At 40.0% G+C, this 15017-nt stretch overlaps 1 protein-coding gene across 3 annotated transcripts in view; it reads left to right on the top strand.

The window, feature by feature from the left end:
• AGK (acylglycerol kinase) overlaps nt 1–15017 on the top strand; it is a 95743-nt gene that overhangs the window by 41875 nt on the left and 38851 nt on the right. For 2 of the 3 annotated variants that reach the window (XM_074366905.1, XM_074366904.1), the window contains exons 5-7: nt 5147–5186; nt 7981–8060; nt 13463–13538. In XM_074366905.1, coding sequence (XP_074223006.1) covers nt 5147–5186; nt 7981–8060; nt 13463–13538 — 196 coding nt within the window. The remainder of the gene's footprint in view (nt 1–5146; nt 5187–7980; nt 8061–13462; nt 13539–15017) is intronic. The other variant, XM_074366906.1, reaches the window with a different exon arrangement.

Below are 15017 nucleotides of genomic sequence, written 5' to 3'. Positions count from 1 at the left end.
GTACCAAAAGTTGCTCCTCACTTAGCCTTTTTAGAAGGTACTAGTTCGATTACCCTCTCCCCCAAATATATGCACGCGCACACACATTCTTGGTGTCTTCTTGATCCAGTTAAGTTCCCACGGCGCTGTTGGGAGTTCTCCCTCCTCACCTGTGTTGAGCCGCAGTGGGTCCTCCTGTTGCCCTCGGTGGGAATGACACTGAAGCAGCATCCCAGGTGATCTCTTGGTTCGAGAATGCCAGGTACCCCTACAAAGAGTAACCTTCAGTATAACCTCCAGGACAAAGTCTGCTTGTCTGAGCACAGTGAGTCAGTCTCTCCTGTTCAAACATTTGCCACTTACTTATTAAACGGTTATTTATTGAGTATCTTTTATCTGTAAGAGCCTGTGCTGTGCTCTGTGGAAGAGAAGATGGTGAATTATCCATGACTCCAAGACGCTTAGAAAGATAGGACAAGCAGTGTTGTGTGTGGTGGGGTAAGGGCGTGTGTGGTATTGCTAGGCCTTCTATTTTTTTTTTTATTAAGGGTGAGAAGATAAAATGATCAAGTCCTCAGAGGCAAAAAGTAAAGTTCATGGTGTTTTTTAGGAGCAGCAAAACACGCAGCTTGCCTAGAGCAGAGGCAGCATCAAGGGCGTGATGGGAGACAGGGAAAAGGGTGCTTTACTTTTCCTCACTAATCCACCGCATTTCTCTCTGGCTTTCAAATGAGGCGCAGTCTCAGTTTCTTGAGATTCACTTGGTGTTCTCTGTCAAGCGCCCCAGAGCGCCGGGTCTCGTCCTGCTGCTGCTGCTTTCACAGCGAATCTTATCCCCCCTGGTCACTCTCATTGCCTTGCGTGTCTTTAGTCGAGATGACTGCTATTCCAGATGTGTATTTCCAGCTGTCCCCTGGCTGCTTCCGCCTGGACTCTCCACCACCATCTCAGATCGGCTGATCTAAGACAATTCAGCCTCCTCTCTCCTCAGCCTGTGTCCCTGACTGCAGTCCATCCCTGTGAACGGTACCACCTCCCACTCCTTACCACCAGAAGGCTCAGGCAGAAATGCCAGCACCATCTGTGAGCCGTCCCTTCCCTTAAATTCCCACAAGCTGGGCCTAACACTTACCTCCTAAATATCTGCTGAATCTGCCTTTTCTCCATCCTCACTGCCACCATCCTGGTTCTAGTCCTCATCACCGCTGACCTTCATTCCTGAAGAACCCTCTCTGGTCTCCCTGGATTTAGTCTTACCTTTGACTTTTGCCTTCTTGAAACTGCAACCAGAAGGGCCCTTCTACCCTGTTAAGTCCAGCCCATTTTAAAACTCATTGATGGCTCCTTGTGTCCCTCATGATAAAATCCAAATTCCTTAAATAGGTGAAAAGGCTCTTGGTGGCCTGGCCGGTACCCTGCCCCGCCCCGCAGGCTGCTGCAGCTGTCCTGACTGCTTTCCTTTCCTGCCTTGGTTGTCACCTCTCTCTTGCAAGCTCTTCACCTGCTCTTACCTCGGCTTACATTCTCCTCCTGATTTTTGCCTAGCTACCTTCATTTCTCCCCTAGGTCTCAAATTCGGCATCACTTCCCGTAAGAAGTCTTCTCTAATTCCTTCTAGACTAACTTGAATACCCCTCTTCTGTGTCCCTTTTGTGGAGCTTGTAAAAGTCAAACCACCTTGAGGTTGCCTGTCAAATTGTCTTTCTTCCTTTCTAAACTGTAAACTTCATGAGGACAGGGGGTGTTGGGCTATTTACCAGTATATCATAGACACCGAGCACAGTGCCTGGCATATTATTTATCAGGAAACGCGTCTTTTACAATGTCACTGATATTTACCAAGAGCCGTTCTTTGTCACTAGATCCCAAACTTCTTTAGGTCAGGATCTAATCTTGTTCATGGTCCTGTACTCGGTATTTTGTGTTCAACAGATTTGTTCCACCAATTACTTTTGGGAGCTTTATTGCACCTGAACTTACGCAAAACATTATGTGAATGTCAATTTTCAAAATTATAATACATGAGTCTAGGAAGAAATTTGATAGATGTAATAAATGTGCTATAAAGTATACATCCAAAGGAGTGTTGCCCATTCAGTATTGTCTGAAGTTAGGAAGAAAAAGCATTTACCGTAGGGTTAGGTTGGTATGAGTTTGAAAGCCAGCTCTAGCACTTAATAACACAGTAATCTTGGGCAAGTCAGTTTCTTTCTCTGAGCCTCAACTTCCTCATCTGTAAAATGAGAGTATAAAGCCTGCCTTGCAAGGTTGTTACAAAGATGAAAGGTTTGTGAAAACAACTGCAGAGTATCTGGCATGCGGTAGTTGCTCTGTGAATTTTAAGTTATTTTCTTTTTTATTCCAGCAATGCTGACATGACAGAAAACATTTTTGGAATTTCTTTTTTGAAATAGTTTTCAGAGCTTGCTGTAGACCATCAGAATATGTCAGTGGCAGAAGTTTTTTCTTCTTTGAGGATATCTTTGATTTTTAGAAACGGTTTGGTTCAGAGAGCATGATCCAGTTGGTTGATACCATTTTTGATATTTAAAAAAATGCGGTGTGATTATAATGAGGATTTCTTTTGTCGTTTCTAAATCGGTACTCTCTTGGCTTTCTCACCGGTGGCTGTGACAGCATACGTATTCCATTTGGCACATTAAAATCCAGGGAATTTACTATCAGAAAAAACTTCTGATTTTGAATAGCATGCTGATAAATCAAGCAGTATTAGTGGGCTCAAGAGAGCTGAGATCTTTAAGGATAGACTTAATCACACGTTAACCATCAAAATTTTACCTCTAGCGAAAAAGAATTTAGGAAAAAGTGATCCAAGGTGCTACCCATATGCTTGTATGTTTAGGGCTATTCTCTTTTCTGTTTTCTTTGGGTCCACAGGCATCAGTGTGACGCAAGCGCAGTAAGGAAGGTGGTGTTTCCTAATGACCCAGAAGAGCCTGGCACCTTCAGAGGCCTGTCGGTAGTGGAAGGAGGAGCTGGCTGGGGGAAATGGGCACGGATATAGAGACAGGCACTCAGCTTTTATGGAAGCATATATTTGTGCAGGATAACCCGCATTGTGGCTTTGTAAGACAAGAGATTGGAGACACAGGTCATTCTGTCCATGGGAAAAACAAGTGGTTGGAGGAAGGCAGTCATGTGAGGCTGGAAGTAGTAACCTCAGGGCAGTCTGGGAGTTAGACTGAGGACTAGCCCAGTCCAGGGGAACCCAGTGACAATGCTCGGTGACTCCAAGGAACTGAGTTTTATTTTATGCTCTAGTGGTTACTGAGGCCTCTGTAATTTACCTCATCACTGGATAGAAGGTCCTGAGTGTGAGGCATCTGGTCAGCTCTAAAGGGTCATTGACATGTTAATTATTTAAAAATATTTTACTAGTTTGTACCCTGAATTTACCTTATCGTGTGTGTGTGTGTGTGTGTGTGTGTGTGTGTGTGTATCTTGTTGATGTTGGAATAATTGTCAGAGAGCAGTTGGTGGAGAGGCGTGGGAAGAGATGAGCAAACATGATTCTTTGTGACTCTCGGGTGGAGGAGAGGCAAGGAGCTTGTAGGACTCCCTTTGGCCACACGGTAGGAGTGGGGCCGTGTCATTCAAGCAAGGGGACTGAGCCTGACAGTAAAGGCGCCTTGTGGGCTAGACGTCTCAGGGGTGAGGGTGCCCCTGCAGCCTTCCTTATAGAACAGCACGTGCTTTCGCAGTACTGGTGTTGTTATAATTTTAATGGGACATTGTCATTGCTCTTCAGGTGGGCCGCACAGATACTTCTCCTTAGATAGTGCTTTTATTGAAGGTGACAGCTCTGTGAAATCTAGGGGTCGTCCTCCAGCCTGGCTGTGGAAGGAAAATCTCTAGTCTTGGACTGCAACTTTGGCAAAAAAGCAAAACGTTGTTTAATTTTTTAGTCCAAACTTCAATATCAAAATTAGATTTGAATTAGTGGAAAAATGCAAAATTCAAAGTCTTTGATGTTATGAAAAGGGTCTAGACACAAAATTTAAGTGAAATAACCCTTTTCTCCTTTTAATTCTTTTCTATAAATTGTTTATGGGTCATGTTTTCTGGGTACTTGTTTTCTTAACTGTTGCTAACCAGCTTGAAGTTTTGATCTTAGCAGCGCCAGCAGCATGCTTTAAAACAGCCTCACAAGGAGAAGGTTCTGGAACCTGTAGGCAGTCAGCCATTTCAAGTGCTCTTAAGGAGTGAGTGGCACAAACACATTTTAGAAAGCTTTATGCCAAATAGACGAACATATCCTGATAGAACATTTTCACTTTTGCATCCAAAATTTTGCCTCATGCCCAGACTTTCCATTTATGATATAACCGAGCATCTGACTATGATATTAAAGAAAATGAGAGCTTTAGATAAGGCACTAGCAGGAGCGACTACACATCACATTTATTTCTGGCAAATGACCTGAGTAATTTCTCTTGGATAAGAAAAATGCAGGGTATGTGCATTAGTTCTCTATTGCTGCCCTGACAAATTGCCACTAACACAGTGGTTTAACACAACACAAATTTATTATCTTACAGTTCTGTGGGTTAGTGGGACAACACAGGTCTCACTGGGCTAAAATCAAGACGTCAGCAAGGACAGGATTCCTTCTGGAGGCCCTGGGGAGAACCCACTTGCTTGCTTTAACAGTTAGTAGAGGGTACCAACATTCCTTGACTTATGGCCTCCTTCCATCCTCAGAGCCAGCAAGGTTGAATCTTTCTGACCGTCCTTGCATGGGTCATATTTGCTACTGAAGTTTCTCTGCTGTTAAGGACCCCTGTGATTCATTTGGTCCACCTACATAATCCAGGGCTGTCTCTCCGTCTCCAGACTTAATCACATCTGTAGAATCCCTTCTGCCGCCGCGAGGTAACGTTCTCAGGTTCTGGAGATTAGGATGTGGACGTCTCAGAGGGAGGGGGGTTATTTTGCCTCCCATCGTATGGAAACAGTTAACCCAGGATTTCATTCGGGGACATTATTTTTCCAGTGTGCCCATGATTTGTGACAGATCTTTAGGAAACTTTCACTGGAGTATTTTATAGGGCAGTGTTATACATATTTTTAAAAATGACGATTATTTGTTTGGCTCTTAACCTACTTATTAAAGCTAATGTTCATTCTCTTTTGTTTACTTTGCTAGTGATAACCTCCTAAGGAGAGCAGCCTGTCAAGAAGCTCAGGTAATGCCGTTTAATGTGAAACAATGAAAACCCGCCTTATCTCCACTGTGCAGAGACTCAGGCTGTTCCAGGGGTCTCGCACAGCACCCTGCATCAGTGCAGTTTGGCTGTTTTTTCCCCCACTATCAGGGGATGAATCAGGCGGAGAGCCAACTTTGAATAGAAGTTGAGGAGGTTAGCCATCTGGTGAAGAGCAGTTCTAACGCCCACCCCTTTCGACTTGTTTGCTTTTGGATTAATCCTAAGAACACATGGCTGGACTGATGGGAGCTCTGGGAGCTCTGGTGGTTGTCCTTGAAGATATGGCTAAACCCCAAATCACCCCTAATCTGGACAACCCCCAAGGATATCAGTTCAGAGCAGGTGTTACCTCTCAAAGTCAAATCTTCCTAAAACTGTTGATTCGTGTTTTTAAAGCCTGTCTCTTCAGTGCAGCCGATTCATACCCTGTGCGTTATCTCAGTCCCACGATACTGCACTTAAATATTCATACATCTAGTCATATTAGTTACAGTAGAATCGTAAGTCCTTTCAAGTTCAAAGCCACATTTTTGTTCTTCCCTCCCCTCCAAATGTGTACATGGTAACTTGCAGATGAATTGACATGACTGAGTTGCCTTATTGTTATATGCCATTTAAGCTTATGTCAGAAATACCAGAGAAGAAACATGGAATGAAAAATGACCAAGGCATGATGAATTAGTAAGAGAGATGGGTGGCAGACCTCACGTTTGTTTCTGAGATGTTTTCCTGGATGACAATGACAATAGTTACTATTAACGAATTCCTCTCTTCGGTGATCCTCTAACTGTTCTAAATCTGTGTTTTAAGAACTTGATTACTTTTTTGATTTGTTTTAATCCCATGTGGCTCTAAGATGTTCTGGAAATCAACTCAAATAAATGTTAATGTTAAATTTGAGGTGATCTTTACCCCAAGCTAATTTGCCATGAACAACTGGAGAATCCTCTGGAGAGGGGATTGAAGGAAAAGTGGTCAGTGTTACTCCCTTTCTTGTGCACCTGTTCTGAATTCCATCTCCTCTTACTTTTTCAGGGACTCTGTTCCTTGAGTTATTTCCTTTCTTGCATTCATTTACCTCTTCCCGCACTTCTCATTCTCCACTTCCCAGTGCGCACTTAGCTCCTTCCATCTGGAGAAAGGGAGTGACTTCATCCTTATAGCCTCCTGCCTCTAGTCACTTTTCCTGTCTGTGTCCTTCCCTTTTCAGTCTAAATTCTTGAAAGAATATGATTTTTTTTTTTAAATCTCACATAAACTCACCTCATTGTAATCTCATAAAAACTCCTTAATCGACTGTCAACCCGAGACCTGAGTTGCAGGTGGGAGGGAATTCTGGAGGCTAAGCACCCAGGACCAGGAGGAATAAGCTGGAGCTGGAGGTCTGGAATCTGGCAAGTTAATGAAATCATTTCTGGCCGAATTCCAGAAATAGCATGGCTAGGAAAAGAACAGATTACAATATATAGAGATTTGGGAGCAAAATGTTAAGGTCTAACTCAGTAAGAGTGAAAGCAGAGTAGAAACGCTAATGTACCAGAAACTTTTTACAAAGAAATGGTACGTCCTTCTGGAGTCTTCAGAAATAGAAGTGTTTTTAAAGCAAGAAATAGTGGTGAGAAAGGGATCCCAGTGGACTGTCGGGAGAGGGTAGAGTTGGATTCACTTAAGAAAAATCTTGGTATAACTTTCATTCTTCTCCTCTCTTTGCTCTGTGCTTCTGTACTTGAGTGCTGCCTTCTTGGCCCAGACCTGCTCCTCATCACCAGAGTTGAAATTTTGCTTTCTTCGGTGTTTTCCTATTCTCATTCTTTTTGTTGACCATCTTCTTCAATCCAGATGGAACAGCAGTAGCTCCCATTATTTCTCCCGACACCTAGTCCTCTGTGCATCTTCACTCTGCCTCATCCTTTATCTGGTCTTTAGAGCTGATGGAGTCGAAGTTTGGGTTCTGGAGTTAGAGAGAGAGAAATTCTAGGCTTGTAATTTATTAATACTTTGACTTTGAATGACTTCATCTTTCTGAATCTTGGCTTTCTCAGCGATCAAAATGGGACTGTTGAATATCTCCTTGATTTCTGTGAACCAAGAATAATATGTGTGGAAGCGGTAAATACTAGGTGCTTAGTAAATATTAATTACACTTCTTTTCCTGTACCATTTGATGCTGTTATACAAGATTGCGAAGAAGAGGCAAATAGAATATTAGATTGATTTTTCACATGTATAAAAATCTGAATATTAATTCGTAACACAAAGATCCTTCATGAATAAGCTTTAGTGATAAGTTGAAGGAAAAAAGATTATATTCTGCAAACTAAAGACAAATTAAACTTCCCTTGTGACAGAATATGGCCTTACTGGTTATAATAAACCTAGCCATGGGGTTGGGGGGTATAGCTCCACGATAGAGCACCTGCTTGGCATGCATGAGGTCCAGGGTTCAATCCCCAGTGCTTCTGTTAATGGGGGAAAAAAAGAAAACAACAACCTGGCCAGATCTTAGGAGAAATGAAAAGTTACTTACCTTTAGTATATGAATGAAGCAGGCTTTCTACAATACAAAATTCAGCTTATTTTCATTAAATAATGGAGCATTTTATTGTAGTTGTTTATGGTGGTGGTGCCAATATGAAATCATGAAAGAACATTGTTTCCCCAGAGGTAGACACTATATGTGCTGGAAGTAAATTCTTTTGGAATGAGAGAATATACGTGATCACTAACTCAATAAAAGGACATTCACTTAAAACTTGTCTGTTTTCTGTTTCAGGTGTTTGGAAATCAACTTATTCCGCCCAATGCACAAGTGAAGAAAGCAACCGTCTTTCTCAATCCTGCCGCTTGCAAAGGGTAGTTCAGTTTGTGATTTGTTATATATTCAGCTTTTCTAAGGGGAAAAGAGTCACAGAGTATCAGGCAGCTGGTTGGATTGTTTAAAATTGGCAGAACTAGGTTCAGTCCTCTTGTAGCAATAAGATTCAATTACAGTATAGAAATAACGGTTAATGGGCTAAAACTGTAAAGCTAACTGGTGCTTAGCCAACTTGTCTAATTGAAGTTTAATAATTATTCCAGAATTAACACTCTCAACTCAGTCTTATCTGCTTGGTGGTAGCCCCCTTGGGAACAGCTTCTGCTGCTTTGATGTAAGTTATGAGGTCATCTGTGTGACAGGGTGGCGGAGAGCACTGTGGCCTTGTGAAGTCAGAAACATTCCTTCCCAAAGGAGTGAACATTGAGCTCGGTCTTGGAGGCCAGTCGAGGGAGAACACTGAGTCTTCCCGACTGAGGAAATGGCCCGTGGGGCTGGGGCCTGGAGACAGGAGCCCCTCCTAGGTCCCTCCTGTGTCCCAGGACAGAATGTGAACTGGTCTGGCCGGCCTGGAGGGTCAGTGAGGGAATCGTGAGACTCGAGATGTGAAGAAGGGTTGGGACCTTGGTTGATAGTCACATGTCCATGTTCAGGCATTGTAACAAATGTACTACGCTGGGGCAGGAGGGGAGGGTGTGTGTGTGTGTGTGTGTGTCTAGGGGGGAAGGGTGTATGTGAGAACTCTGTTTTCCACTCATTTTTACTGTAAGCCTAAGAATTGCTCTAAAAAATAAAGTCTTAATTTTTAAAAAGTGCTATAAGCAAAAAAAATTTTTTTTTACATTGTTAGGAAAGGGAAATAAAAAGACTCTGATGGTTTTAAGAACTCATTTAAAATTTAAGCTTATTTTTTAAAAATAGTAAGAGTGAAAGGATGGAGGGGGAGAAAAAAGTGATACCTTTTATTCTACCTAATGATCAGGATGATTCTTTTTGTCTTTTCTGAGGATCAGAAAATTAATAAATTTGTATTAGATTGGATTCTATAAGCTCTAAGTAAAATGATGTTAAGAAAATAAGAGCAATGGAGTAGTTGGGACCAGCTTCTAAGTGATAAGGTTAATATTGTCTGGAGAGAAACACAGGGGCTCTGAAATAAGTTCCTCTAGTCATTTCTAGGGAGGTAGTGAGTGTGGTTTCACAGATAAGAGGACTAGTCACACCTTATTTCTTTTTAATTCAGCAGTTTAAAATATTTTCCTACTAATTGTCTAAATTGGCTCCATCACTCTACCTAATTGAATTGTATTTGCCCACCATTGTTGGAGCCACTTCCTTCTCCCATAAACATACCAGTCATCTGCCTATTGATCATTCTTGTTTAAAGCCAACACTGGAGGGGAGGGAAGTACCTCAGTGGTAGAGTGCATGCTTAGCATGTATTAGGTCCTGGGTTCAAAGCCTGTACCTCTATTGAAAAAAAAAAAGTTAAAAAAAAATAAAACCAACACTGAACAATACCAACAACCAAACAGGCTCTAATACAACACAATCCAAATACCCAAGACAACCAAACAGTCCCTGGTGGCCTGTGGCAGAAGCTAGCAGAGAACTGGGTTTAGGTCTCAGTTTGAAGCACCTGGTCTGTGCCCTCTTTTCTGCTCTGTGATACTGTGGGAGTTGCTTAACTTCTTAAATCCTCAATTTACTCATCTGTAAAATGGGAAAAGAAATAGCACATACCTTATAAAAATTACCATTTAGTCCTTGAGGATTAAATGAGATAATGCCCATAAAGTGTTGAGCATTCTTTCCATTTCATCGTCAGCACTCGATCAAGGAAGTGTAAGCTGCCGTTGCTGTCACCGCTAACCTGTGGGCTAGGTTCACAGCGTGCTTTCCTGGCTCCCCACCCTGGCCCCTCCTCCTCCCTACTTTATGCAGCTGTTCTAGGTCCTGTTCCTTTAGAGACCTAGTAAGTTAGTAACTGGCTAATTCTGATGAACTATACGGCAGTTTGTTTACGCTATAATCGGTCATTTTGAGTTCCTACTTCTAGGAGATATTTTAGATTCTGTTTACACTTTTACATCTAAGTATATTTGCATTTTTAAAGGTAGGTTCTTGTTTAAAAGTATAATACTTGTGTCTACAAGCAGAAGGCAAGTCTTTCTTTCTAAAGTCATCGTCCCCTTTAACAAGGTGAATCCCTGCCTGCTTCTGGGAAGCAGCCACTCTGAAACTCTACAGCATCTTTTTAAAAAGCTTTCACTGTTTGTACTGTTTTTGTCATCTTGGCTCTGTTCTGGCACATAATTTATAATTTATCATGTAGCTATTTCATTATGTAGTACTGGTTTAAAACTACATAAGAGCTTAAGGAAATAAGATAACTGTATTTAGCGTTAATAAATAATACATTAAGGAGTAATTCTTTTTTCAGTGTGCGTGAACCTGGAAATTGCTGTAAGTATAGAAAGTTTTTATTTAACTCTGGTGCTATCTCACCCTTAATTATATAATAAATAATATATTTCTTACTGGTAACACTTGTTTTTCAATATTTTATATGGAACATTAGAAGGAAAAAATGTCTTCACTTCCCTTTTAGAGATTTTTGTACCCATGGCATCACATAAAGATGTGAATAAACCTCAAGTATTCAGATTTTTTTTTTAATTGAAGTATAGTTGATTTACAATATTGTGTTAGTTTCAGGTGTACAGCAAAGTGATTCAGTTATACAAATATATATATTTTTAGATCTTTTTCCATGTTAGGTTATTACAAGATATTGAATATAGTTTCTTGTACTATACAGTAAATCCTTATTTTAAAAATCTGTTTTGTGTGTATTAGTGTATATCTGTTAATCCCATACTCCTAATTTGTCCCTTCCTCCTTTGGTAACCATAAGTTTGTTTTTATGTCTGTGAGTCAGCTTCTGTTTTGCAAATAAATTCATTTGTATTTTTTAGATTCCACATGTAGGTGATATATAATATTTTACTTTCTCTAACTTACTTCACTTAGTATGATCATTTCTAGGTCTGTCCATTTTGTTGCAAATGGCATTGTTTTCTTTTTTATGGCTGAGTAATAGTCCATTGTGTGTGTGTGTGTGTGTGTGTGTGTGTGTGTGTGTACACATAAGTACCACATCTTCTTTATCCATTCATCTGTTGGTGGACATTTAGTTTTGCTTCCATGTCTTGGCTATTGTAAATAGTGCTGTTATGAAAATTGGGGTGCATGTATCTTTTCAAATTAGAGTTTTCTCTGGGTATATGCCCAGGAATGGGATTGCTGGATCATTTGGTAAGTCTATTTTTAGTTGTTTAAGGAATCTCCATACTGTTCTCCATAGTGGCTGCACCAATTTACATTCCCACCACCTTTTTCTCCACACCTTCTCCAGCACTTATTATTTGTAGACTTTGATGATGGCTGTTCTGACCAGTTTGAGGTGATGCCTCGTAGTTTTGTAAACCTTATTTCTTAAACTAACTCAGAGGAGCTTACAGACTTGTAAGTGATTAATATAGCCGATTGAGACTTCTCCAGAGTTTTGCTTCTCAGAAATACATCTGTTCCACTTCCAGCTGATCCTTCCTTATCAACCTAGTAATGAAAGCAACCCTGCAAGGAGAAATGTTTTTACAGTGTCACTAGCTCAGCCTTTTATTGTTGGGTTAAGCCCCAGAAATGGTGAGCTGGAAAAAAAAGAAATTTCCATTTATTCTTTCACATCTATTCTAAGAAGCATTCAAAGCAGTAGAAGAGGGAAAGGGTATTTGTTTAATTTGCTTATTATATGCTTACATAGGCCCTTGGCTCCAAGTATTCTTTGGGTTTTTGTGAAAATTTGCTCAAGCTTCTCAATTGCTGTTTTAATTCATAATAAGAAATGTTTTGTGTGCCATTTGGTAGTTATTTCTTTTTAAAGTGTTGAACTTGGTCTATGAATATATATGTTCCTCATTTGCTACTTTTTAATCTCTTTTTAGGATAAACTATTCTTAAGAAAGTCAAAGCATGCATCACTGATTAAAAAATAATCTTTCTGAAAGAGGACTGGGTCAATGTGGATGTAAAAGTTTGATTGTTTTGAAAGTACTAGTTTTTGTTCATTTTTTTCTGATGTGATAGTTGAAAATATTTGGGTGAAAGACAAGTCAGCTGATTGGTACATTGAACATTTATTCAACTTTGAGACCACGCCATTGGGGACTTTTTGAGACTTCTGCATCCCATGATTCTCTGGCTGTGTTTTTGAATCTTGTCTGAACTGGACCAGGGTCACTACCAGAATGATGTATGATACTTCTAAAACACACAAACTCTTCTAAGAGCAGTTCAGCTATTTCTGCTATTATAAGATATCACAATTGTCTCATTTCCTTTTCCTCAGAATATACATGTGTACATTTGGGGTAGGTTTATTCATTCATTCATGTGTGCGTTAATTCATCAGGTACTTACTAAGTCCCTTCTGAGTATGCCAGTCTGACTCCTAGAGGCTGGGGACTCAAGGATTAATAAGGTTTGGTGTGTCTTTTTGAAATGATTCCAGTCTAGTCCTGAAGCCTGCCTTGGAAATCACTAATCATCAAAGAATGTGGAAGTCCCTAAGGGAGGTGTGTACAAAGCACTGGGGCTACCCGCAGAAGGGCATGGCTGGGAGTTTCGGACAAGGTGCTGATTATCTTATAGATAGATTAGGTAATTTCGAACTTTTTCCTTTCTCAGCAGAAATTCTGCCCTATTGAAAAAGAATTTTGCTCTTTCTCTAGGGATTTCAATACAGGTTTGAAACTCGAGAAATGGAGATACCCCTAGTACTTGAAATTGTTAAAAATGACATATCTCTCCTCCAAAGCTTGTGTCCATTGAGTTAGAATGAAGCAATATTCTGTGTGGTTCAGTCTGTTCTTTTGGATCATATGAAAAATGTTAGACTAAATACACTCTCAGTCCACCACTGGAGTATAAATACGTTCCAAGAGAACTATGTTGCACTTGAGTTACAAGTGTTTTCGTCTGCCTTGTCATGTTGCCCCAGCTCCTATGCTTGTCCAGCACACAGTAGCAGTTCAATAAATGCTTGTTGAATGAATCAGACATTGTTGCCTGAGTGAAGCCATATGTGGTGTACGCTCTTCCTCTAGAGGAACTAGATTGTGAACTGTAAGCATCCCAAATGGATCAAGGTATTGTGTTAGCTGAGGGGTAAACTCCTGAAGGCCCCAGAGTGACAGAGTCCACGTTCCTATCCTTAGAAACGCATTACTCATTGTTAGACTTCCTGTACTTGAACAAATACAGGGAACCGAGTCCTTTAGGCTGTTTCTCGTTCTATTCTAGAGAAGCTGGTTGGGCTTTTTATTTTTCCTCTTGAGAACTCATGTTAAAATATTTGTACTTTTTCCTTTGTCTACAGCAAAGCCAGGACTCTATTTGAAAAAAATGCTGCCCCGATTTTACACTTATCTGGCATGGATGTGACTGTCGTTAAGGTGAGAACTGCTCTAGAGTGTTGGTTTTATCCAAGCTTCCACTCCTTATGACATAGCCTTTTCTCTTGACTTCTTAGCAAAAGTCACTTATCACTTAAGAAAACAAGAAGAGAGAAATCCTTGTTCTGATAATTAGTCAAATAATTTTGTTTTTTTCCAAGCATTGTCAGCTTTTCATTGCTAGAATAGGATCAGATGGAGGCATGAACTTGGTTCCTTTCATCTGAAAGGATTGTGGAAATGTCGTCTCTCGGAAGATGAAAGTTGTCACAGCTGTAAGAATTCTTTTGCTGAATATAAAAAAAACCTTCAAGTTTGAATAATTTGATTTCTTGGTAGTTCCACAGACAGGTGAACATTTTCTCTCTGGTGGGGAATTATCTCTGGTGAGGACTTTTAAGTGGTAAGGCTTTAGAGTTTTCGAGATTTTGGTAAGAAGAAAAGGGGACAAAAATAAGTGAGAGAGGTTGTGAGAAGATGCCTCAAGATTGCACTTTGTTGACTTTTAAGTGCTGTGTATGTGGTGTGTGTATAGCTGTGCATATTTGGTGAAAACCACTCTGTTAACGTGCTTGTAAGTCTGTGGTTTACCTGTTTTTAACGTTACACACTTAAATCACAGAGGTTGAAGAGTTATTTAGTCCGATTTACTATGTCCTGTTGAACTCTTTTCTACAACTTGTCTGAGATGCGATCTTCCAGTTGTCTGCCTCCTGGGGAGGGAGAAAGGGGAAGAAAACTAACGTTTATTTCAGGTCCTGTAGTGCGTGTTGCAGACTCTATATATGAGAGATCTTAGAATGGATGTTTAAGACTGACATTATTTATTCCTGCAAAGTCCAAACCATCTGGGCCTGGAACTATCTTTGAAGGGATTTTTTTTTTTTTTGTATATTAAATTTCTTTAATGGCTATAGAGGTATTCAAGTTCTATTTCTTCTTTAATTAATTTTCTTAAGGCAAATTTTTTAAAGGAATTTGTTCATTTCATCTAAAGTTTTCAAGTTAACTGGCATCGAGTTTTTCATAATGTCCTCTTTTTTACTTTTAAGTTTCTGTAACATCTGTAATATCTCATTTTCATGCTTGGTATTGTTTATTGCTTATATGTGCTGTCTTTTGTTTTTTCCTCCCAGCATATATGAGAGGTGCATCAATTTGATTACTCCTTGCCAAGAACCATTTTTTGGCTTGTGGATCCTTTTATTTATGTTTATTTCATTAATTTTTTTGTCTGTCTGTCTTGTTTCTTTCATTCTACTTTCTTTGGATGTTTTTCTGCTGTTCTTTTCTGACGTTTTATCTTGGATGTTTATTTCATCAATTTTAACTCTGCTGCTTCAGCTGCATCCTAGAAGTTTTGACATACAATGTTTTCATTATCATTCATTTCTAAGTATTTTCTAATTTTTATCATGATTTTTGTTTAACCAATGAGTTATTTAGGCATCTTCAAAATGTCCAGATCTGAAGTTTTCC

The sequence above is a fragment of the Camelus bactrianus genome, chromosome 7, assembly GCF_048773025.1.
Source record: "Camelus bactrianus isolate YW-2024 breed Bactrian camel chromosome 7, ASM4877302v1, whole genome shotgun sequence".
NCBI classification, from domain to species: Eukaryota; Metazoa; Chordata; class Mammalia; order Artiodactyla; family Camelidae; genus Camelus; species Camelus bactrianus.
Note: the sequence above shows the minus strand (reverse complement) of the source record. Positions and strands in the feature narration are given on the sequence as shown.